Consider the following 25,469-nt stretch of genomic DNA (forward strand, 5'->3'; position numbering starts at 1 on the left):
GCTAATGAGGTGCCAAGGCTGATGAGGCACTTCCAGAGTAGCTGGATGGCCAAGATGAGGGTTATCTTCACGGCCAATAACACCCCAGGCCTGGCACAGCTACAGAGAAACGGGTGAGTCTGAAAGAGCTGGAAATGTGGGAGATGCAACTGTGGGTTTAAAGGTTTTGGGGATGGTGGAGGAACAGTACAGGGTAGGGGCAGGGATCCCAGATTTTTTCCACTCCAGATTCCTCCTGTTATTATTCTCTGTCTTTGTTGCTCAGCTATGGGTCCAAATTCAATGTCAAAAATAAACGAGGACTTTGAAATACTAAACAGGAGTGGTTGCTGTTCTTTGGCAGGCAACACAAATGGGGTTTATCTGGTGCTGCCTGGAAGCTGTACTGGTGCATGGATTTTTCCTCCCCTACCCTTCCTGCTCCTGCTTTCCTTCCTCTTGTGTCCCTTCTCCTCCCTTGCCTCTGGCTTAGGTACATGCATCCCAAAACCACAGTTTTACAGTTTAGCTCTTTATTGTGACACAGCCTTTTTTGGTGTGTTTTGGAAATTGCCCTTGTAGTAGAAGAATCTGCAGGACAGACCAGAGAGACAGCCGCCGTCAGCTGTGCCCTGCTGCGGGCTGGTCTCTGCGCCCCACTGCCTCCAACTAGAGCTCTTCGGAGATGACAACAGCAGGGACAGGCTTCCCCAATTCACTTCTCAGTAGCTTTCCAGGAACTGATGGTTTGTCTCGTGTAAAATCCTCTTGGTGGAGAGGGAACAGTGACGACTAAGTCCTAGGAATCCTTCCTCACTGAGCAGGCTGGTCTACGGGGACTGGCTCCACAGCCAAGCCAAGTGGGGTGGCTTCAAGTGGTAAAGTCTGGCTCAAAGGGGCTCTTTGCCCCTGAACTTGGAAGGGAAGAATGGCCTGGCAGCAGTCAGGGTGACTTGAGTCGACATGACCAGCAGCAAGCCTTCCTGTAGTACCAGTGAGAGCATAGCTTCACCTTCAGCACCAGCACGCAGTTGGCCGTCGCTTTGTCTTCACAGTCTTCTTCTGGGGAGCAGAAGCATCCGCAGAAGGGGGTTAAAAAGGAGATGTGCTTCCCCAGCAGAGGTGGACGGAGCAAAGGGCTCCCAAGGGCTCCTCTCCCTCCCTGCCCTCCCAGACTTACCTGGTGCCTCTGTGGGGCACGGCTGGAGTTGGCACGTCTGCCTGGCTTCTGGTTTGGAAGTGGGGTCACAGCCCTGAGCCAGTGCTTCCCCCTGGTAACACTTCACCTCACGCAGTCGCACACCAGCACCACACGTCTTGCTGCACTGTCGGAATAAAGAGAGAGGAAAGGGTTCGTGAGAAGCATTTTCTTATTTTAGTTCCCAAGTTCGTTCTTCCAGTGAGGCCTCTTGGTCCCTGCTTTGGAGACTGTTCTTGAGGTTTGGGTGAAATCTCACACTGATCTCAAACTTATGCTCCCTTTTTGTTGCGGGAGGAGAGCCCCCCCTTGAGCTAAGGTTGGGGCAGAGCAAGGGAGGAGTTTGCTTTCATCCCTTCAATGCAACTCAGAATTGGTTTTACTTTGAGCTCTGACAGAAGATGGAGAAAATGGCAGCTGCGAGCTAGGCCCAGCTTCTCCTGTCCTCCCATTCCCTAAATGATCCCCAGTTAAAATCAAGAGAAAGCAGGGAAAGACAGAACATTGACTTCTGGCAGAGGTGGAGGCACAGCTGTATAACCCATGTGCTCTAAGGTCTTCCCCAGCTCTAGTGTGTCTGTCCCTCCACCTGCTGCCTGGTCTGCAGAAGAGCAGAACTCATGGTCCCATCCCTAACAAAGCCCTCAGCAGAACAGGCTGCTAGAAATCCTCAGTGCACGTCATGCTCCACCAACCAGGGTTATGAGACCTCCTCTCCCCCTTCCCCACCACTCCGAGCCCTACCTGAGACCAGGAGGTAGTGAACCACGTTGAACATGGCCTCCTGAAACAGGCAGCTTGTTCCTCAGGTTTCTGAGAGGCTTCACAGCGCTTCTCGGGGTACTCCCTGTACACACCATTCTCCAGGCCTGCGCACAAGACAACCCGGGTCTTCATCCCTCGCCCACAGCTGGCATCGCACTGGGAAAGAGAAGCAGCCAGGTAACAAATGATGCTTGTCAGCTGTAGAGCTTCAAGCTGCAGGTAAGACTGCTCAGAAGCAAGGTGCTTAATGCATGTGCTAACACTAGTCTAACAGAAGTAGTGCTTCCCAGGTCACAAGAGCAATGGATGTCTGCAAAGGAGCTGAATTTCTTAAGGAGCAAGGACAAGAGCTGGTAATTAGTGTTCAGCCAGCACTGGGAATGCCGAATTCACCTTGGCTGGCCTTGAGAGCAGCTACCACAAGGGACCTGGAGCAGCCAAGGTAAGACTACAAGAGGCTGTTTCTGTCTTATTTTATGTGTTTCTACCTTCTCAAAAACCATGTAGCATATTCGTGTAGCAGCCTACATCTTGGAGTACTGACAAGCTTTGTGTGGGCCCAAGGGGACGAAACTGGTGCACTGCAGGTGATTTGCATGGACAAGTACTGCTGAGCCCAAAGCTATGCAGGCTTAGCTGGGAGAACTCACTCTCTCAGGACACCACCAAGAGAAACATCAGAAGGCAAGATCTGATTCTAGCTCAGCTGTGCTCCCTGATGCCCATGGAGGCAGTTGCCAGCTTGGTATTTCACTGCTTTGTGCCATTCTTCACCGTGGCAGGTGAAGCACAGCTGGCTTGCATCTGCCCTTAGCTGAGATCAGAGGAGAGAACACAGCAAACGCAAAAAGCTGGCACACACAAAGGTGGGGAGTTCAGACAGTCTTTCAGAATTCGGTTGAGTTTAATAACCTGGACACAGCTGAAAAACTGCACTGCGTCACTGTGTGTGACCCGCACCACAGGCCAGAGCAGGAGACAGTTACAGGACTGCCATGGGTCCCCAGGTTTAATCAGTTTGTGCTTGTTAACAGTGCTGGAGGGAGACTCAGCTGCATGAGGTCAACAGCTATAAAGGGTAGCAAAAGAAGAACAGAAGTTTAACTATGGTTGGAGGTGAGAGAGCTTGGCTGCTTCTCTGGTTCCCTAGAAGCTTTCTTCCTTAGTGCTTTGTGAATCACTCTGTTGCTCAAGACTTTAAGGACAAAGCCCAAACCCCAAAACTGAGTGTCTGAGTTCCTTCTGGGTGCTCTGGGACTTGGATCAGTTTGTATTGGGAAGCCTAAAGCCTCTAGGCCTTGAGCAACAGAAGAGGAGTATGTAGATAGGCAAAGACTCATTGTTTAGTAGAATGGGGCACTTGGGCTCTAAGCCCTGAGGCAAGTACACAGTCATGATCTGGACGAGACTTTCACGGCAGGGATCTGGGCTGGGGTTAAGGTTTACCTCTGGCTATTATTTATCAGTGATGAAGTTGGCTTTGTTGAGGCTTTCCCTTTAGTGGTGGGACCAAAATCTTGGGAGGGGTTGAGTGCAGGTTCTGGACAAAGAGTTCTGCTGAGGTGTCTGCAACTGCCAGCTGGGAGCCAGAGGTGGGAGAGCTTTCCTTAGGACATTGCTGCCCTCCAATGGAGGTCCCTGGAAAGGCAGCAAATGCCAAAAACTGGGGTAGTCTACAGGGTATGGAGAGGACAAGCTGGAATATTCATTACTCTTTCCCTCTTTCTAAAAGGAGCTAGGAAAAGGGTACAGCTCCGTGGCTGGAGGTCACACCAAACAACCTTGCTCTGCCAAGGGAGCCAGGCTCCCACCATCTCCTGTGGGATACGGGGTGGAAAGGAGGGCTGAGGATACAAGGCTGGGCTTGGCTTTACCTGGTCCCACTCCTGCTCCACCCAGTGTGCAGGGCAGTTCTTGTCTCCACATGGATGGACAGCCAGGGGCTTGGTGGCTGGGTCACACTGTGAGCTGGAGATCACTTTGCCCTCCAGGTTGCGACATGCAACAAAGCGGCTCATGCGTCCCTCACCACACGAACCTGAGCACTTGGAGGAATAAAGGGCATTTAGATACATCAGAAAGCAAGAAGGTGGAGGGGCCAGGGTCGGTAGTGCCAGGAGACCTGAGTCCAGAGCCTAGCCCTGCCACTGGGACTGTGGCACTGGATCCCAGGGGTCTTTAGAGGTACATGTGGTCAGGGGCTTCCATTCTCCAGGTGCCGTGAGCTTCCCAGATTATTGAACGGAGCTCACTTCACAGCTAACCAAAATTTACAGCATGAAGAGGCAAAAAATATAGATTATTCTAGTTTCTTTAGCTTAGCCTCTGCCAGAGGAAATCCAAAAGAGAGCAGTAGCATGACTGCCCGCTTGCTCCCACCCCCCAGCCCTGCACTCCCGTCACTGGGTGGAAGGAGAAGCAGACTCTCTGGACTCACCGGGCCCCAATCTGAAGTGGTCCAGCGGCGGTCGCAGGGTGGGCCTGTGCATGCCTTCTCGCTGCTGGGCTTCCGGGACTCATCGCAGAGGGGTGCTTCCACCGAGCAGCGCACTTCCCGCTTCATCATCCCCTGTGTGCCACACCGGGCTGAACACTGCAATGGCCATACAGAGTCAGCCCCAGGGCTCGGGCACAGAGAACAAGAGGGACGAGCAAAGGCAAGTGAGGCAGCTATGCCTCCTCCTGTTTTCCCCTGCTGCACTAGGGGAGAGGGGAAGGGCCCCAGCAGGGACAGAAAAAGGTGGGTCCATCTCTATCCCTGCTGCTTATTTACTTTGGGTCCCAAAGTTCCAACGCTCCAGGATGCTGATGCCTGGACTGCTGCCACTGGCCCAGTCCAAAGTAGGCTGTGGAAAGTCAATCAAAGGGATTTCGATTGCGTTTTAGGCTTCTCTATATCTCCATGCTCTCACTTCCCCATTCACCCTTAGTTAGATCCTCTGGAAGAGGGAGGCAGAGCCTCTTGCTGGCAGGGCTTTCATTTGGTGAACGTCCTGCTTGAGAAGTGACCTTAGAAAAAAAAATTTTGCAATAGCCTTTTCTTGCTTAGCACTGCTAGAACAGGGGAGCTGTGGGTAAAGGCCGTCCTTGTTCCCCCGGGGTGCAGTTGGCCAGGGGCTTCCTCAGCACCCAATATCTGCCAGCAACCTTCCTCCAGTCCCCAGGCCAGCCCTGGCTGCTTACCTCTGGGAGCAAAGCTCCCCTGCTGCCTACCTCGGACCACTCGGAGAGCTCCCACTGGGGCCCACAGGCCTTGTTCTTGCAGGCTTTCCTCTCCATGGGCCTGGCCAGCCCAGCTGACTCACAGAGGTCATCATAAACGGAGCTGTCAAAGCCTGGAGCCAGCATCTTCCAGCAGCGCACAGTACGGTACTGATAGCCCTCACCACAGGTCCTGGAGCACTCACTCCACCGGCTGGTCTCCCACCTCCACGAGCAGTCCCCAGGAAAGAAAGCACAAAGGAAAACCCAGGTAAGAGGGGCAAGGGACAGAGGGTGGCTGGGGAGTGCCTGCATGCCTGGAACTCCCTCACCCGGTACCTGCTGCTATGAGTCTGCTCATCCCGTATATGTCTGTGTTGTTAAGGCGGTGCTGGTCTTGAAAGCCAACTTTACCCTTAGCAGGCAATTTAGACAGCAAGTTCCTTCCCTCTTTTTGCTTACAAGGGGATACAAGGGCTTAGCTGTTTAAGCATATCTTCCACCCAGAAATGGCTGTACACCTTGAGCAGAAAATGATCCTTAAAAAGATATGTTGTCCCCGTGGACAGCTGATGTAATTTCCACTCACCTAGGCTGGCAATCTCTCCCTGTGCAAAATTCGTGAGTAGGTTCTGGTCGGGTTAGGGCATCACAGTATGTTTCATCCACTTCTACTCCATCATACCGGACACACATTGCATAGGACGTGCTGATACCTGCTGGGCAATCAAGACCCTCTCATGGTCAGGCTCCATCAGATTCAAACGCCTCCTCCCGCCATGATTAAATTACTGGTGTGCTTGCTGCATCTGATACTCTACCTGCCATTTTTAAAAAATACCAGTATTCTCTCCATCTACAGCCAACAAGGACCTCACATGATCAGTCACTTGAAGCCAAACCTACCTGAAGTGCACGTGGAGCTGCAGGGGGCATAAGCAGAGACTTTCCACCGATACATGTCAGCCAAGCTGATGTCATCATGGCCCACGGGGCTCACATCAAACTCATTGCTGTGAAAAAAGGAGGCGGCATAAACTAAAAATGAAAAATTGCTGCAAACAAAATATAGTGAAATTCCTTCTCACTGTCTTTGAAGACGGGAAGAAATCCAGTGTTTCTGCTCTCCATCGCCCCCACCTTGGGCAAGATGGATCACTGATGAACAGAGAACGTAAAACCTTGATCCACCTCCTGAATTCAACTAGTAAGGCTGTGGATAGCTGTGGATAAACATCCCTCTGAGAAGAGGCATCGTTCATAGTGAGTCTTGTGCATATTATGGTCTTTCCACCATGCGGGTGCCCTCAGCCACAGTTCATATTATCACCTTGAGAGGTATGACACTAGGTTGGAAAGGGGAGGTCAAGCAAGATCCCTCTTAGTATCATGTAATGCGGTGGGGAGAGTTCTCACGTGGCTTGCCAGAAATGTTTAGAAGTTGGCCCTCATTCTCCTGCCAAATGTTTACTGAAGTTAGAGAAACTTATGTGCCCAGGTGAATGGGACACAAGGGCCATGATGTGGTGCTAAACGTGTTTATGTGACATACTATAGGCTCCTGGCCTCCTTTACAAACACATCAGTGTTGGCCTCGCAGGTCCTTCAGCACCCATTTAAATGGATCCCTTAGAGGCAGGGGGACCTGAAATATGTTCTGGGAGCTCCGTGTCGGGCCAGTTGTGACAGTCTTTGGAGGACACACCATTGGTCAAGCATCTACAGCAGCTGCCATGGATAAACACTGGGGACAACAAGGACAGCAGTGAGACTACCATAGGATTGGCTTGACCCTCCCTCCCCAGCTAATCATGCTCCTGTTTTGACAGGAAATCAAGTGCCACCTTTCAGTGCCAGGGGCTTGCAGAGGCTCTGCCTGGCTGATGTCCGCGGTTGGGCTGGCACCTAGCAAAGGGCTCTCCACAGATGCCATCATGCTGTAGTTGGCCGCTTCCCCCTGACTCCCAGCAAATGCCTCCACCTTCAAGTCCTCCAGTGAGTTCTTACGGGCCGGCGCTTTGTGGAGGCCCTGTGGCCACTGGGCAGCTGTCTCGGTCCATAGTCCTGCTGTGGAGTTCCTCGGGGCCAGCCTGGCTGCCAGGTGCTGCAGCTCCCTACAGAAGGCAGTGTTGTGTGGGTCTCGGTGACACAGTCGCCTGAAGAGACGAAGCCTGGAGGATGCTATGCGGCTGTTCTCTGAGAGCTCGGATCTCCTCATGCTGTAGGGTACAGCTGTGCTGATGGAAATTTGATTGAACCTGAGAGCTGGAAAAAAATACAGGGATGCTTTAACTATGTTGGATGTCTTATACTTCCGCATGTGGGATTTAACAAGGCAAAAAACATTCAGTATTTGTCCTCATAATCATAAATTGCCACCAGGGTGCACCAAGAGGCCTTAACTGCCCTGACAAACCTCACACACACTCTCTGCCCATTGCTCAGGAGCTCCATTTAAGCTCAGGCCTAGGCCTTCAGTCCTGGCCTGAGCAATGTTGCAGGTGTACTTTGTCCCTGAATTGTTGTTTCGCTTTCCCAGATTGACCTCAGATTTGACTTCTCGCCTTGCTTTCACCTGATTATCACTAGACTGTTGCTAGGACCTGTTGCTGTCACTGCCCTGCTTGCCAAGCTCAGGTGCCGTGGGACTGTCCTGCCTGAGAGGGCACTGCCTGATCTGTATCGTGGCCACCCTCTCCCAGCTCCCCTTCCCTTACAGAACTACAGGCCCTTGCTGCTCCCTGACAGTCTCCATCCCACTATTAATCATCATTCCCTCCTGTCTGCCCTGATGGTAAAGCCACCTTAGATTTCAAGAGGACCAGTGCGGGATGTCCGCTTTCAATGAACAAAATGGGACAGAAGAAAAAACAAAGCAACCAACCCAACTCTGTTTCTCCACCGATTGCTGCTGCTTCCTCCTCCTCTTCCTCTCCTGTGTTTGCATGGTAGACCTCTCTTATCTGGAAGTCATACTTCTTCTCTTCACCTTGTTCCCAGCCCCAGTCCCGCGTCTGACTAGTGTTGTTGGTTTGGAAGAAGTGCGGGTGGCTGAAGCGTAAATCTTCATGCCCTTCTCTTAGAGGAAGCTGTTCACTAGTGTCATCTGGCAACAGGGAGAGCCATGTGGCATTGGAGTCCTGGGCAGCTCTGGAGTTGGCTGGAATGGGATGATTCTGGGTGGTCTCTGGTAGGTGATGATAGAGAGGTCTGTCTACAGCAGGGGCTGCAGTTCGGAGAGGTGGTGTCCGTGGTACCGTGTAGTCATAAGTTATGTGTGGCATTTTCCCATTAAAGTTATAGTACTGGAGGAAACAGAGAAAGAAAACAAACACATTTGTATTTTAAGGATGTGTATTTCCCAGAGACCTCTTCTAGCCACATCCATTTTGTAATGGATGTTAAGAGAAGACACCATCCTCATAAATCCAAGAGGACACCACCCCCAAGACAGTATCTGGCTTCCTTAGCCACCTACACACTCAGGTTTGGCTTGGGAACCAGGTTAATATTCCCTTTGTCTGAGAGAGGCTCACAATTTTCGGACAGGCAAGACAGGAAAGCCTAAAACTAGCTCCTCACGTACCATGGCATTCAGAGACTGGTTAGTGGGCCCATGAGCTATGATATATTCCAGCCCATCTGAATTCAGGCTCGAGGGCCGCCGGTACTTGAAGATCGTGCCAGCTATCCTGAAGTTCTGGGGGTTGTCAATGGCGGAGTTGCCGTTGAAGAAGAAATGCCCGGATTCATCTGCGAGTGCTTCAAAGAGAGAGAAAATGGACAAATGTCATACTCCACGCAGAACACTGGAGCTGCACTGGCACCAAGGAGAGCAAACAGCTCATGACTGAAAAAAGCCCAATATAAAAAGAACTGCAGGCCCTCCAGCATTCATGTTCCACATCAGATCAGATCAGCAGTGTTCAATGCCTGCTGCTTTCATTTCCCTCTCCAACAAGAGCACAAATGTCTTCACAACAGGGACTACCCATTGTGAGCTTGGTTTCCAAATGTCCTTCCTGCTGCTGGAAATGTGGTAGACTTGGCTTATGGAGAGACTAAGTGCCCCTGTGCTACCCTGGAGGAAATGCTCCCAGACAGCTCTCTCACAGCACAGATGGGAGTGCACAGAGCCCTCCTCCCACCTCCCAGGCAGCTGAACTGGGATCTCCACATCCATCTGGTTTCTCTGCTTACCTAGGATGTTTTCTGTTTTTCTGCGCTCAATGATGAGGATGTCTGTGGCACCAGCAGGGATGTTGGTGATGAACACATAACCTGAGGAACGGGAACAGACGGTGAGGAAACCATGAGGACAGAATAAAAAGGTCTGGGTAGAAAAAGCAGCTTGCGGGAAAAGTGTGTATGTAGGAGGACAGCACTGCCCTTCAGGGGCAGGATGCTAAGGACATAAATGCATGTTGCACCAGTCTGCAAGCTCTAATCCCAGCTCCCCTCTGAAGTCCCATTACAGATCACCATTACAGGTCTCTCAGGCTCAGCCTGAGCACTACTGGGTTTGGAGTTAGGAAGGAACTGCATAAGTGTAACAGTCTGGCTTTAGGTGTGTGGGTAAACGTGCTCTCACACTCTTTCTGGCAAAAAGACAGAAAAAGCTTATTAGTGATGAGGGCTGAAGCTGAACAGAGGATGGAAAAGACCACATGACCCCTTAGCTCCTGACTCAACAGAATTTGTCACAGGAGTAGAATAAAAAATGACCTTTAAAGGGAGAGGAAATAAGGCGGCTCTTAAAGTTACATGGTTTGGCAGCTTGTCTTTCCTCCTAGAAATGCAAGTCTTGTCCGCTCTGTAAGATTTTATGAGGACTGGAATGGGATGCCAAAACTGTATCTGTACTGCTAGAGGGGTGAGTACCATTACCCCTGCTCTGGAAAGGGGCTCAAGTGCTTTTCTAGTCTAGTGTCTGTAGAGAGTGAGGCAGACTAGTGAAACAACAACAGTGTGAAATGATGTTCCAAAGCATCCTCAAACCACAGCTAATTAATTACTAATGAGCATACCACAGTCTGTTCCTTCTGTGGGTGGAGGAATGGGCCATGAGGTTACAAGGGATGAATCTCAGCCCAGTTTCAGAGGGACTACCCCTCAGCTGTGCCAGCCATAGGACTGGGGAAAGCAGGAGACTAAGTGCAGGCCGAAACAAACACTGTGACCCTCATCATAGGAGCTTAAGTTTCAAATGAACACGTAGCATAAATAAAAGAAGATTCATTGATCTCTTCACATTATCTGAGGTGGGCAAGATGCCAAAATCAATAAGAACAAATAGATCCCCAGCTGCTTCCTACTGTAAAGAGGTGAAGGGAAACCTTACCAGCCTAATATACAGCACATCAAACCAATCTCCTCTGATGCATAAGTGAAAAGGACAAAATACAGGCATTTAAGCAGGGGTGGCACTCTTCAGCTCTTTCCACAAAGCAGCTGGGAAACTCCTACCCGCGTTCAAGCCAGTCACCCTTCATGCCAGCTGGTGGTAAGAAGTAGCAGGTGAAGTCTCTGGACTGTGGTAGCAGGGAGTACCTATCTGTGAGATTGCCTTTCGGAAGCTGCCCGAGACACGGTGGCAAGTGCTGCCGTCCCCTCCACACACCCTGCATCTGTCCATCGTCCGGGGTGAGTACAGGCTCCCATCGCACCCAACTGGCTGCAAAGAACAAAACAAGAGAGGGTTTCCTGGGGCCAGCTTATCTCCACAGATCAGGGTCTTTTCAAGGAAATGCCACTATGCTCTTTTGGAGAGGTTTGGGGGAGGATGTACTCCCCCAAAGGAGGATGTACAACTCCTTTTGTGTGAACCTCTCTGCTCTGCTCTAGCCCATAGTCATCCAAGAGTGAATGTAATTACTCCATGCCAGACCTCAGTTTCAATTCCCTGCTGGGACCCCTGGTCTTGAAATGACCAGCAAGTCCAGCCATGTACTTACAATCCTAATCTCTGTACTCCTTCCTCCCAGAGCCTCACCTCACACTTCCCATTGATGCAGACCCCTTGATAGGTCCTGTCTTTGCAGGAGGTACCATCCTGTGCCCGGGCCATCAGCTGCCTCTCTCCACTCCGGGTGGTGCACTGGAGGTCACATGGCTTGTTGGAGATACTGGTGTAGTCATCTGAAGGGACAGAGGCAGAAGTCAGCAGGCAGATCAAGGTGCTCAGAGAGGGGCGGTGAGGAAGGGGACTTTCCGCTTATCCATACTAATGGTTTGATATTACCTTGGATGTTCTTGCTGCTTGAGATGAGACTCCAAAGCTACAGATTTTGTAGTACTAAAGGGGTCATGGTATGATGCTGCAGTTGGGGACTGTGCCTAGCAGAAATGCTTTCTGCTGGCAAACCCTCTTCCTTGCCATACCCTCTCCCCTTTGCTGTGTCATCCCCTGTGCCAGACACGGGAATCTGTATCAGCAGGTCCCAAGCCACACATTAACACAGGAGAGCAAGCAAGACCTGTAAAAGGGGTACTGACTGGGTGCGGCTGTAGCTAAGCAACTGAAGCTAGAGATGCAGATGTTCTCTGTCCCCTTGGCAGCTAATGGGAAGAGAAAAACAGGTGGGTCCAGAAAGAGAGTAATCTTAGGTGAGCTCAATCTGTGCCTCAAGGGCCATCTGGCAACCTATGTGATGCAATTTGTCTTGCCTGCGCAGGAAACGGATGGGCATCCTGTTCAGAACAACCCACCACTAACCCAGTGAGAAGCATGCTGGGTGACAGAGGCAGCCAAAACGGTAGAAGGCACAAAGAGCGTGAACACCCAGTCTGCCAAGATGACCGCTGGTTAGCCAAGACAGCTCAGAGAAGCCTGTGCCCTGTCTACCCACCAGTGCTTGTTGATGTAGGATCCAAAACAGGAGCAATGTGGTGAGAGAGGAGGCCTGGCTGGGTGGAGCAGTTCTGTGAAGAGACAGGGAATGATTTCTCCAAAGCAGGGAGCATAGGGAAGCACTTCCAGACCAGCCAGGAGCATCCATGCCTTGTTCCCTGGGACCTTCCCCTTCTCCTGTGTCTGAGAAGATCCTGTGGGTGTTTTCTCACCCTGATCCTTTGTGTGAAGCTGTGAAAACCCACCTGGATAGAGGGGCATCCAGTGGTAGTAGCGCTTCCCAAAGGCTTTGGCATTGAAACTGGAGCACTGCTGCTGTTTGAAGCTTGCTGTGTTGGCTGGGCAGGGCTACGGAGGGAATAAATGTGATCAAAAGCTCCCTATGTCACAGCCATGGTTGTGACAGTTGCTTGTCCCTGCTGCATCCTTGGAGGATGAAAATGCCCTGTCCACCCTGGAAGGAATCAGCGACGGTTTTTGAGGTACCACAATACAGGCAGAAAGGCCAGGCCTCCATTGGCAAGGGCCCCTCAGACAGCTGTATTTAACAGTCATGCAAAAATTATTCCCAGCAAAAGGAAAAGCATACTGGAAAAGCTTCATCCCTCTCCCCACCCCACAAAAAGTATGTTTTTATATCCTTTTCCCCACCTCTTTGTCCAAGAGAGTAGAGCCCATGTCCCACATCTTCAAAGGCAGACTGTCAGCTACTCCAGGGTTGGATCGTACCCCTTGTCTGCACTCCTCTGACAGACCAGTTGCACCCTGAGTGCTGGTGCTCTGGCAGCTCCAAGTGTGACCCCGAGTCCCGCTTTCCCCAGTGAGGACCAGTCAGTACTGGAAGTGGTTCTCACCTGCTGCTGGCACAGTTGGTAGTGCTTGGCTTGACCAACACACATGGTGCTGTTTGTTCCCTGGGGCATCTGGAGCCTACAAAGCAGAAAGAAAATGAGCTGGAGATCTGTGAAGTACTAATGTATTGAGGATGGCAAAGAAGTCAGGCCTGACTTAATGGGGAGAAGCAAGGCAGGCATTTTATCAGAGCAAAGCTTTCTGGATCTAGACTAGCCAACATCTCCTCTGAAACACATTTTCAGTACTCAGGTGGACAGTGATTTTAGGCTACTCTAGTTTTGCGGCAGGTTGCGCAGACAGGGAGCAACTGCCATATGACTGCCACTGTGTTCCTTCACTCTGAGGTCCAAAAGGGTTGATGTGACAAAAGGACAATAGACCCTGATGCACCCAGGATTTGCAGTGATTTCAGGACTGACTGTGCAGTGGGCAGAGAGATGTCACCTCTCGTGAGGGCTGGCCACCTTAAAAGATTATCAGGAAAGGCTTGATGCAGATGATGGACCAAAACCACAGGAATTTCTCAACACTTTATGTTTTAGCTCTGGCCAGCAGGAGTTTTGCAGGGGACATTGGAGTCCTTGACTGATGCAAAGGGAAAAAAATTCTTGAAAGCTGGGAAGACATAGAGAGAATGTCTGAGACCACAGATTAAGTCAATGTGGTCTGTGTAAAGATCAACAGCAGCCAATGCGTTAATAGTATTGGGAACTTAGGATGCACTATGTAATGAAGAACCCTGTAGGCATATTCAAGCTGGACTGGCTAGAGGTACTGCAGCTGTGCCTCCAGAGTGATGGTTTACACAATGCAGGCAAAGCCTATATTTGCACCAAGAGGCTTGAAAACTGCCATCCCTTTCAGCTGAAGCAGAGGCTGCCTGCAGACTCAGGCAGAAATTGTTTCGTGAGCATACTTGTCTCACGCTTAAGCCATTCTCCTTGAAGCTGCAGAAACCTTTTGGCTGGGTTTTATGCTGGGCTTTTTTTAAAAAATTCAAACTTGAACCCTGGAGTAAAACACCACAGCAAAGCCCTTCCCTCCCCAGCTGTGGAGTCAAGAGCAGATGCCAAACGGAGAGAAAAATCTCTCTCCCAGCAGCAGGCAAAGAGCAGAAGGGCAGCTCTGGCTGTGCAAGTGTGGGACAGCCCCAGGCTCCCTCCCGCACTCTGTTTCCCACTGCTCTCCCATGATGGCCATGGTGTGCTGGGGATAAGAAGCAGTAGCAGAGACACTGGCAAGCCAGATTAGTGGGGAGGCCACGTCCAGATGGAATGTACAGCAGCACATCTGGCCCCTCACCATACTGCCAATCAGCCCACATAAAAGAACTTTTCTGCTGCAGGAAGGAGAGCAGGTTGGGGGCCCTAGCTTGAGCTTCCTCCACTCAGGAGTGCATCCATGCAGAAGAGAAAGGGACTGAGTGTGGGCGGGGCAGCCCCTATGGGCTTGCTGTGCTGCAGGATGCTGGTTCTCATTAATATCTCAGGACCCTGGAGCAGCAGGTTAGTGAGGTGCTTGAGGAAGAGGAGGGCTTGGTGGCAAGGTGACCCAGAGGGGACAGTGGGAGTTCAGGCAGCTGGTTCCCCAGCTCTCCCCACTCCCACAAACCAAGTCCAACTGATACCAGGACTGTAGCAGCTGTAGGGGACAAATGTGGCTGTAGGGGACAAATAGAGAAGCTGTCAGATGACAGCCAGATAAATGACAGAGGGGAAAAAAACTTGCAAGCTCTGCAGGGAATAAGGAGGGGAAATTGCTGAGACATGGCTGAGCTGGCTGCTGCCAAGAGTAAATCAAGTCCCCAGAAAGTGTCTGGGAATATGTACCCACATTCTTAGCACAGCAACTGGCTACAAATCAGGGTTGGAGTAGTCAGAGCAGCCACAGTAAGTGAGGGTTTGCAAAGGAAAGGGGAAGAGGAATAGAGCTAGCCTTCTCCAGCCCACAACGCCATCATCTTCAAGTCTCCCGCAGACCCCAAGAGGGGACCAACGCCTTGCTCCCCATCAGATGAGCCAGGCTGAGTGGGTGATGTGATCAGGGGGGCCTGTTGCCTGCCCCACAGTGGTGTGCTTCTCCCTCGACAGCCCTCCCCACCACCACCTCCTCACCACCTCCCCCACAGGCAACAGCTGCCTTCCTTTCCAAGAGGCCACAGAAGAGGGAGCGGCCAACCCTGCAAACCCAGGAGGTTCGACCCCAAAACACAGGTTGGGGGCACCTCATTTCCCCTCTGCCAATTGAGACTCAAGGGCTCAAGCTGGGACACAACTCACCTCTGTTGCAAGCAGTGCCTCTCCCGGGACATCACACCTCCCCCGCAGGACCGGGAGCAGGTGGACCAGGAGCTCCACTCTCCCCACCACTTGGTGACTTCTTCATCCCAGGAGCCAGCTCCATCTGCTGCCTCACTACTGTCCTGACAGAAACAGAGCATGGTTAGCTGGAGAACCTGGCTCCTCACCACCCCAAGCAAAGAAGAGCCTTCCAAAGGCAGCTCCCCAGGGACTGTGTCACCTGGATGCATTCTACATGGGGACCACTGGGACAACTGAGGCAGGATCAGGCGCCTGTGGGTCCACACCAGGCTCACACATCTCAAAATTCAAATTTTCCTCCAAGACTGAGTTATGTATGGGAAGGGGGACGCCTCTGGGATCTCGTGACATCATACAGAGAAGGGCTGTCAGGCTGGACATGTGTGACAGTAACGCCAGCTGCAGCGTGACCCCACGGCATTGCTCTTGGCCCGGGTCAGACAGGACAGCACATCACAGCTCACGCTGCCTGCCTGGGTCTGATACATGGTCAGGAGAGAAGAGGAAGAGCTTCAGTGCCTGGCCATTCAGACGCCTGCCTGCAGGGAAACTGGGGTTACACATCTGTCACTCACTGGAGCTGCATTTCAACAAATAAACTTCTCTTTGTGGCTAAATCAGCTCAGATCCAAGCTCCTCACCCTCCAAACCTCACAAAAGTAATTTTCAAGAGCGCTTCAGAACCAGAGCCTCCTGGAACTGCTGTTGTCCCCTCTCCCTATGCACCCCACTATGCTCAGAGGAGGACTGCTCCCTCTCCCAGCATGCCTTGCTTGGGGATGAGCCTTTAAATTTGGCAAACCTGAGCTCTTTTGGCTGCAACATGGTCATTACAGCAGGCTGCTGTTGGCTGTAACACCACAATTCCCAGCAGGTAAGGGATTCTGTGTTTCAGCTGGTTTGTTTTTTTTTTTTTAACTTTGCTTGCAATATATTCCTGTTTAGTGTCTGGTGGCCTAAAAGTTCCCAGGGACTTGGGCAAACTAGCCTGTGCAGGAACTAATTTGCTGTTTACTGAAATATAGCTGTGAGTAGTGTTAAATGCAGTGATGAATTTAACATGGGACTGTGATTGGAAGGGATTTATCCAGCTGAAAATGCTGACAGTGTTTCAGTATTAGTAGATGAAAATGAATAATTTGTGTGTGTGTGAAGTCTGCTACGTTAAAGTAAGGGCTCAGGGAAGTTGTATCAGTACTACTATTAGCAAAACATGCTGGTTTGTGGCAGTGGCTGATAGGTTCTTTACAACAAGACTATCTGCAAAGCTTAATTGATGGATGTGAAAGAAAACTCAGCGGGGTTTGCTGAACACTAAATGCGCTCTGTTCACTGCTTTGGTTGACTGTCCCTTGGCTTTATGCTCTTTCATGGTGTAATAAAGCCAAAGTGTTCTTCATCTTGTAGTGTAATTCCTGTCTGAGAACTTGTTGTTTCTACAGTATCTGCCAACAGAACATCCTCTGGGCAGAGGAGATGCAGCTGGTTTTATGCAAATGCTTTTCAGTTGTAATTTAGCATGGTTGAAATGTGCATAGTGCCTCTTCTTGGTGATAGCCAGAACATGTTGAAAGTAACCTACTCTGCTGCAAAAAAGCACCATGTTACCTGATGCTTTACTCTCTAGTGATTTAGTTTTATTGTATTGTTTTTGAAATCAACAATTATCTGCTGTATTTAAATGTTTTGGCTGGAGTTGACTTGCCTGACGGGGACCAAATGCTATGGCCAGCAGCTGAGTTGCTCAAGAGAAAAACGAAATTTAAAAGAAACTGGCATGTTTTCAAAAATACCTTTTTCTCTTCTTCCAAATGATCATCTCAACCTGTGTCCTATGAGAATTTTTGTCTGATTGTATTATCAGACTGTAAATGGAAATGCAGACTATGTAGCTTCCACATTTACAAAGGAAAGAAACCAAAGGTTTCTTACTGTAACATATTTTCAGCAAAAAACTTTCCCTGACCCCTTCTATGCTTCTCTGTGCTAAGCATCTCAAGCCCTGCAGAGGAAGAGCTCTTCACAACTATCAGGAAGGAGAATGCCAATGACTTATCCGGTATCTGTGCAGAGAGCTCAGCGCAATACAGATTGTCCCATAGTTGGGGTAATAACCAAAGCTGGTGTCTCACCACTTCACCTAGTAGTTACATGAGGCGCATGGACTGCCTGGAGGGCAGGCATGTGGACCAAAAGCTGCAATATTTACATAGCTTCTCCTCAGATGGCAACAAAAATCTGTGTCGCTGTAACCCGCAAGACAGTCTTGCTCCAGAGATCTTACAGTCCCAATAGGTGAGATGGGACAGAAGGGAAATAAATGGGCGAAGGGAAGTGAAATAGCCTGTTCAACTGCCCTACCCCTGGATATGAAGAAGACTTTGTGTATTAGGAGTGGTGGAAAGCTGCAGGTGCCTTTTCAGGTTTACTGCTCTTGGGTGTTTTACCTGGATGTAAGGAGACTTGGCAAGTGGTGGCAGAGCTGAGGTTAGGGGAAGATCAGCGTCTCTACCTTTGTGTGGCTCTTTCTTTCAGTTAGAATAGGATACATTTCCCTCTGCGCTATGACTTTCAGGAATGACAGGAGCCCAAATGAAGATTTATTGAAGGATGCTAGTCAGAGAGACATTTTTTTTTTTTTTTTTTTAATAAAATGTGTTCCCCTATATCCATAAGCCCTGTTCCTGCTTCCTCTCTGCACTGGAGTAATCAATCACTTTTTAAGTAGATTGATTTGTCGCTAAGGTTTTCCATGACCAAGCTCCCTTGCCAGTCCTTGCCTAGGAGCATTTATTTCCTTGTGAAAGCAAGGACAATGCTGTCCCCTTGGCCAGTGAGACTTATGGCATGGCTGCATCTGAGGCCTAGGCCTGGTGACACGGAGGGGGAACTTCAGGTACTTAGAGCTGGGGCAGCTGGTTCCAATCTGCTGAATTTCTTATATTGTCAGAAATAAATCTACATTAACCATGACACAGAAATGGTTCTTTTTTTTTAATTAGAGATACTTGTATTTTCCACATTTTCAGATAGTAAATTAAGGACTGTGGGACAGACTCCAGATTAGATTACAGAATCACAGAATCACTCAATAGTCAGGGTTGGAAGGGACCTCTGGAGATCATCTGGTCCAACCCCCCTGCCAGAGCAGGGTCACCTACAACAGGTTGCACAGGACAGCGTCCAGGCGGGTTTTGAACATCTCCAGAGTGGGAGACTCCACAAACTCTCTGGGCAGCCTGTTCCAGTGCTCCACTACCCTCAAAGTGAAGAAGTTCCTCCTCATGTTAAGATGGAACTTCCTATGTTCAAGCTTGTGCCCATTACACCTCGTCCTATCAATGGGCACCACTGAAAAAAGACTCCTCCCATCCCTCTGGCATCCTCCCTTTAAGTATTTGAAAGCATTAATAAGATCCCCCCTCAGTCTTCTTTTCTCTAGACTAAAGAGACCCAAGTTCCTCAGCCTTTCCTCATATGAAAGATGTTCTAATCCCCTAATCATCTTCGTAGCCCTTCACTGAACCCTCTCCAGCAGTTCCCTGTCTTTCTTGAACTGGGGAGCCCAGAACTGAACGCAGTACTCCAGGTGCAGCCTCACCAGGGCAGAGTAGAGGGGGAGGATGACCTCCCTCGACCTGCTGGCCACACTTTTTGATGCACCCCAGGGTGCCATTGGCCCTCTTGGCCACCAGGGCACATTGCTGGCTCATGGTCATCCTGTTGTCCACCAGGAGTCCCAGGTCCCTTTCCACAGAGCTGCTCTCCAGGAGGTCAGCACCCAACCTGTACTGATGTGTGGGGTTATTCCTCCCCAGATGCAGTACCCTACATTTACCCTTGTTGAAGTTCATTAGGTTCCTCCCTGCCCAACTCTCCAGCCTGTCCAGGTCACGCTGTAAAGCAGCACAGCCTTCTGGCGTGTCAGCCACTCCTCCCAGTTTAGTGTCATCAGCAAACTTGCTGATGGTACACTCCATCCCTTCATCCAGATCATCGATGAATATATTGAACAGGACTGGACCCAGTACTGACCCTTGAGGGACACCACTTGTTACTGACCTCCAACTAGACTCTGCACCGCTAACCACAACCCTCTGAGCTCTATCTGTCAGCCAGTTCTCAATCCACCCCACTGTCCATTCATCTAGCCCGCACTTCCTAAGTTTGCATGTGAGGATGATGTGGGAGACAGTGTCGAAAGCCTTGCCAAAGTCAAGGTAGACAACATCCACTGCCCTCCCCTCATCCACCCATCTAGTCACTTCATCATAGAATGCTATCAGATTAGTCATACACGACTTCCCCTTAGTGAATCCATGTTGACTACTTCTGATAACCTTCTTTTCATCCAGGTGCTTTGAGATGATACCCAGCACAAGCTGTTCCATCATCTTTCCAGGGATGGAGGTGAGGCTGACCGGCCTGTAGTTTCCCGGGTCATCCTTCTTGCCCTTTTTGAAGACTGGAGTGACATTAGCTATCCTCCAGTCCTCAGGCACCTCACCTGTCCTCCAGGACCTTTCAAAGATGATGGAGAGCGGCCCAGCAATGACTTCCCCCAGCTCCCTCAGCACTCAAGGGTGCATCCCATCAGGCCCCATGGATTTGTGGATATCCAGTTTATCTAACTGATCTCTAACTTGCTCCTCGTCAACCAAAGGAAAGTCTTGCTCCCTCCAGACTTTCTCTGTTACCTGCAAAGTCTGGGTTTCCCGAGGACTGGCCTGAACAGTGAAGACAGAAGCGAAGAATGCATTTACCAACTCCGCCTTCTCTGCATCATCTGTCACCACGGCACTTGTCTCGTTCAACAGCAGGCCCACATTTTCCCTAGTTTTCCTTTTGTCTCCTATATACTTAAAGAAACCCTTCCTGTTGGCCTTGACATCCCTCGCCAGGTTCAATTCCAAGGCTGCCTTGGCTTTCCTTGTTTCTTCCCTGCATACCCTGACAGGATTCTTGTATTCCTCCCAAGCAGTCGGCCCCTTCTTCCACCTGAGCTTTTTCAGAAGGTCCCTGCTCAGCCATGCAGGTCTCCTTCCCTTGCCTGATTTCTTACTCTTTGGGATGCGCTGATCCTGAGCTTGGAGGAAGTGACACTTAAATAGCAGCCAGTTCTCTTGAGCCCCCTTACCCTCTAGAGCCCTCTCCCATGGGATTTCTCCAAGCAACTCCTTGAAATTAGCTCCTAGTTTTAGTTTCCCAAGCCCCTCAGCAAATCCCAAGAGTTACCTTCTGGCTGAGTGAATCCCCCGCACCTCCTCCTTTGAGAAGAAGAAATCAAAGGGGCTTTACAACAACCCTTTTGCACTTTCCTGGTTATGGGAGATGCTGAAGCTGCTCTCGCTTGCACTCTGCTGCAGAATCACAGCAACAGTGCCGGCTAGAAACACCGCAGCAGGAGACAGGCAAAGGTCCAGTCTTTATAATCCAGTCTTTGCCTGGGGTTGGGCGAGGGCTCTGCCTAAAGGAGGTAAAAGGGTCAGGTACAATTCCTTAGGTGATGAGGAATATAAGGCCTAGAATTTACATCCGCAGAAAAGATAGACCATATTCCAGTTCAGCCAGGTGCTCTCGGCAAGAATTTCCCCTGAGGCATATGTGGCTTGGCACTTGGTGATTATACAGCTGCAGTTCTTCCTCTCTGAGGTTAACCAAGTTATTTCTGTGCCTCTGCACCTACGCTGGAGGCCATGCAACTGAGTAGGTGGGGGTTGCCCTCCTGTCCCCTTGCTGGAGGCACCAGAGCTTTGAACCCAAAACTGCAGGGAACTTTTCCCGGATAAAATATCTGTCTCCAGATTTGCCAATATCAATGACAGTCTCTAAGCCAGCATCACTGAAAGCTTCTTCTGTCTAACCAAAGACTCAGCAGCTGCTTCCCCTCTCCCCCCTGCCAAACAAAGGCTGCCACAAACAAAATGCTTCAGCCTTGCAAAGAAGGGTGGGCCTGAAATGACATCCTATCGGATTTCCAGGCGGTCTTTCTGAAGGGCTGAAAGGGATGAAATAAATTATGCGCTGACTCTCTGTCATGCTCTGGCTCAGCTCTGAGCTATGCTGGGTTTCCCAGAAACCTGGGAATAACTGCAATTACCGTGTCGTTGGCCTAGTCTCCCGTGTTGCTTATTGTTGTGCCTAATCTTGAGATTCATTAGAGCCTGGGTCCCGGAAAAAAGCTGTCTGGGAAGAGAGACCACAAACATGCCTGTCTAGTTCCCTTAATAGAGGAGCTGGGGGGGTGGGAAGGCACTCGGTTGCAGTCTGGCATGCCTTAAAGTTTGGCCCACCACTGCAGGGCACAGTAACTGTCGTAAACTGTTCTGTTCGACCCTGTCATAGCTTGGAAGACTACTAGAAACAGCAGCTGAAAACGAAATACATTCTTCACAGACCTTTTCTGAGGACATTAACTACCAAAAATTTCCATGATCCCTTTACTTAAGGGCGTCTCTCTACAGCAAACCACAGTACTTGCTGAAATACTAAGTAGCTTCAGATGTCTTAATGCCTGGGACGGACATCAGATTATTATCTGGAAATGAATGACCATGTTCAGCCTCCCTGGTTTGGGTTCCCTGTGTCATGCTCTGACTAAAGCAGTGGTGATACTCTACCACAACCCTCAAAAAAACAATAGTATTTGCAATTGTGCCCTGATGTTTTACAAAAGAATTGGTGTTTGTGTAAAGCTATTTCTCATCCTGTCATTGTTTTATCCTATTTGGGTAGACTAGATAGTTTGTATGAGAGATTCAATGCTGGACACAGACACAAAACCAAATTTTCCTTCAAAAAACTGAAGCAAGGTATTTGAGAAGGAGTTTCCCATGAGGGGAAGGTACCCTGAGGCAAAATGAGCAACACAGAATAATTTTTATGGCATCGGGAAAAATGGTAAGCTTGCTAAAGATGTGATACTGCAGCAGATAAGTAACAGATATCTGGACATATAATGAGGTGCAGATCAGAAGCAAATTAGAAAGCCGCTGAACAGAAGCCAGGGGACAACTATCAAGTACTGTTCATAATCCTGCCATGACAGAAAATTCACAGGCAAGTGCTGCATGTCATTTTAAAATGCTTGATCCAAGTTAGCTAGGCCATTCCCTTCAAGAGGGATAATGCACTTATTTTAGGGCAAGCCGCTAGCAAGGATGGAAATCTGTGAACAGGAAGAAGGGAGTAACAGGCAGTGTGCATGAGAGGCATCTCTATTGTCAGGTTTTTCAGAGGCATTGAATGCAGTTAGCCCCACGTAGGAAGGAATCTGCTTACCATATCTACAGATTGAGGCTTTCTATGACACTCTTTGTATAATCGCGTTGCATATAGAAAACCAGCCAGCAAGAGGAATTGCAGCTTAATCCCCTAATGACCATTTTGTGTGCTGTCTTGCACCAGAGACACCAATCGATACTATCAACCACATCTGCCAGGCCAACTCACACCATGCAATCCTTGATCAGAGTGCTCTGTGAGGATCTCCTGCAGTAAGGGAGTCCTCAGGGCAAACCAGGCAACAATGCTGGTGTGTGTTTGCCCTGGGGAGGGCTGAGCATCCCTCCTCCCAGCCCCAGATGCCCTCGTCTTAGGTGCTGTACAAACACAGCTGCTGGGGGCAGGGAGGACCATGAGCAGCCGAGGCTTGTGTACACGTGCTGATGGAGGAGTCCATCCAGGTCAGTTCTAAATGAAGAACTTCATATCTGTTTAGCTTGACCTGGCTTGCTCTGGCTGGAGCTTCTCTCTGATTTAGCCCTACAGTTAAGGGGTAAACAGAAGAGGCAGCAAATGTGTGTGAAGGTAAAACCGCAGTGGAAACAAGACACTTGAGCTTTAAAATGAAGACAACCCCAGAACAGGAGACACTGCTGCTTCTCAAACCTGAGTTATATACCATAAAGCCGCGGTCTCTGGTCTTCTCTGTGTTTAAGGCAGGTAGCAAGCGATTGCTTTACCCCAGCCATGGCATTATCCTGGGGGAGGGTGAGAAACACAACCCAAAACCCATCTTCCTTTAGCAGAGCAGAAGCTCTTTAGCAGCAGAGAAACATAGCCAGGTTCCCCTCGGGGAAACAGGACCCCCGAGCCACAATGCAGGCAGTGACCTGTGAAGGCAGGGGCAGAGCTGGCGCCCTGCGATGCCGGGATTTCAGCCTCCCCTGCCACAATAACAGGGGCCATTCTCCCAGGCCTCAGGAAGGAGAAGGGGATTGGCAGAGGGGTTTCGGCGCTGCTGTGAAACAAGTGCCATGAGGAGGGCCAGGCTGAGGAGGTCCTTTGTGGAGGAGAGCAGAGATGAAGGCAGTGTGGGGCTTTGATGCCCAGACGTGCACCCCACGGTTAGCGGAGACAGCAGCTGCCTAAACCCACGCCTGGGGTGGCGGGAGAGAGGGAAGAGGAAAATCTGTTTGTTTTCAGCCCTAAACTGGAGTCAACCCTCCGCTAAGGATGAATGTGTGGGGCAGCCTCGGGTGTGCCCCCACCCAGGGAAAGGCCCCACTCCCCCACGGTCCTTCTGGTCACTCAGGGAAGCCGCCTCTGGCGTCCTCAAACCCCCCGCGTCGGCCTTTTGTTAGTGTCAGGCCGCCGGGGAGCGGACAGAGCGTAAATTGTGGAGGGAATAGACGACAAAACCCCCTTCTCAAGCACCTCAAGACCGAGGGAGGGGGGCGGGAGGGCACACCACCCCCCCAAGTCCAGGCTGTCTGTCCCCTGCAGGAACCAGAAACCTGCGGGGACGGGAGAGGCGCCGCCGCTCCCCTCAGGCGACCGCCCGCTCCCCGGGGCAGGCCGGGCCACCCTGCCCCGCGCAGGCCCGCAAGCGGCCGGCACCGGCCCCGCCAGCTCGGAGCGCCCCTCCTGGCCCCGGCCCGGCCGCGGCTCCCTGAGGGGAGGGAGGGAGGGAGGGAGAGAAGGGGAGGCCCTACCGCCGCCGGCCCACCCGCCGCCGCTTACCTTAGCGCCGAGGGGGGCGGCGGCGCTGAGAAGGAGGAGGAGGCGGAGGCGAGGAGCGGCGGCGGCCATGCCGCGCTGTTGCTGCTGCTGCAGCCGCCGCGGAGGAGGCGGCGAGGCGGCGCGGCGGCCCACCAGCGGCGGTAGCAGGAGCAGCCGCCGCCGGAGCGCGGGCCGGCATGGCTGAGGGAGTTAATGACTTTACAACCTGCCGGGTGGCGGGCGGCGACCCGCGGCGCGGCCGCTCGGCGGGGGATGGGGCTGAGGGGAGGGGAGGGGAGAGGAGAGGAGGGAAGGAGGGGGGGCCGGGCGCTCCTCAGGCCCCGCCGTCCCGCCTGCGAGCTGTGGGGCAGGGGGGCGGGCAGCCGGAGTCTGCCCCCTTGTTCCGCCCTGCCTGCCGCCCGGCCCTCGGTGGATGTCTCTCGCCGCTTTTTCTGTTGTGGAGAGCCGGTTCGCGGCGTCCCGGGGCAGCGGTGGGGCGCAGCCAGCGGTCCCCCGCGGAGCCACCCCGCGGGGTCTGGTACCCGGGGCCGCCCCCGGCCCCACGCAAACCCCTCGGTCCCCAGCGAAGCCTTCCTGCACAAAAAAAACCCAAAACAAAACAAAAAAAAACACCCACTTGCTATCCGATTCATCTTTCCTGCCCTTTCTGGGTAAGCTCTGTTTCTAAGCGTGTGCCTTTTGGCCCCACTGGGGCTGGAGGACAGTGTGCTCCGTGCCAGGAAGGGTGGTAGGGAAACATCACCCCCAACATGGAGAGCTGCTCTTGCTGGCACTGTGAGTGAATCCCACCCACACGGTGAGCCGGAGTGATGAGCTGGCCCTGACTCTTAAGAGATGACAGCGTTGTCCCAGGGGGGGCCTAAGTTCTTAGCCACAGTTTGTTAAAGTCAGGTACCAAAGTCACTTAAGCCCAGCGTAAGCCTCGCATCAAAATTGTTCTCCGCCTCCTCAGCTGGTGCGTCTTGTCTTTATGAGGTAACTGCAAAATCAGACCACTTGAGCCTGCTTGCACCAGCCTGCTCTCTGCTTGAGGCCTTCTCCGAGGGTGGAGTGTCACCTCAGAATCCCCCATAAGCTTTCTCAGACCTTCCAGGCTGAAGAAATCTGCCGATCCTTGCCTCCAGATGCTGCTTTCAGGCTGGCACACCGAGGTAGCCAACCCTGCAACTTCAAAGGGACAAATCTGCTTGCTGGTGCCTTGCCCCCTCCTTTCTGCATCTCCCCTGCTGTGCTTGTGGTCAGGAGGCAGCCCTCGGTGAGATGCTGCCAGTCTCCGTGCCACACACCTCAGCCCTCCTGGCAGCTGGCTACTGGGAGCCATGGGCAAAGGCTGTGC

At 51.3% G+C, this 25,469-nt stretch overlaps 1 protein-coding gene across 1 annotated transcript; it reads right to left on the reverse strand.

Annotated features, from left to right (window-relative positions):
- Positions 1 to 541: 541 nt before the first annotated feature.
- Positions 542 to 24,311, reverse strand: LOC309672089 (ADAMTS-like protein 2; the record flags this gene model as incomplete). Its single annotated transcript, XM_082483504.1, is given in 19 exon segments — positions 542 to 1,041; positions 1,160 to 1,304; positions 1,922 to 2,098; positions 3,817 to 3,987; positions 4,380 to 4,535; positions 5,156 to 5,369; positions 5,733 to 5,862; positions 6,050 to 6,156; positions 6,988 to 7,408; positions 8,028 to 8,448; positions 8,730 to 8,905; positions 9,344 to 9,424; positions 10,694 to 10,817; positions 11,136 to 11,281; positions 12,239 to 12,341; positions 12,848 to 12,923; positions 15,128 to 15,265; positions 24,134 to 24,252; positions 24,255 to 24,311. Coding segments are annotated over 19 exon segments (3,081 nt in total). The 3' UTR covers positions 542 to 922.
- Between the last annotated feature and the right edge of the window lie 1,158 nt (positions 24,312 to 25,469).

Source organism: Vanellus vanellus, assembly GCF_965231255.1.
Source record: "Vanellus vanellus genome assembly, chromosome: 5".
Classification (NCBI taxonomy): Eukaryota; Metazoa; Chordata; class Aves; order Charadriiformes; family Charadriidae; genus Vanellus; species Vanellus vanellus.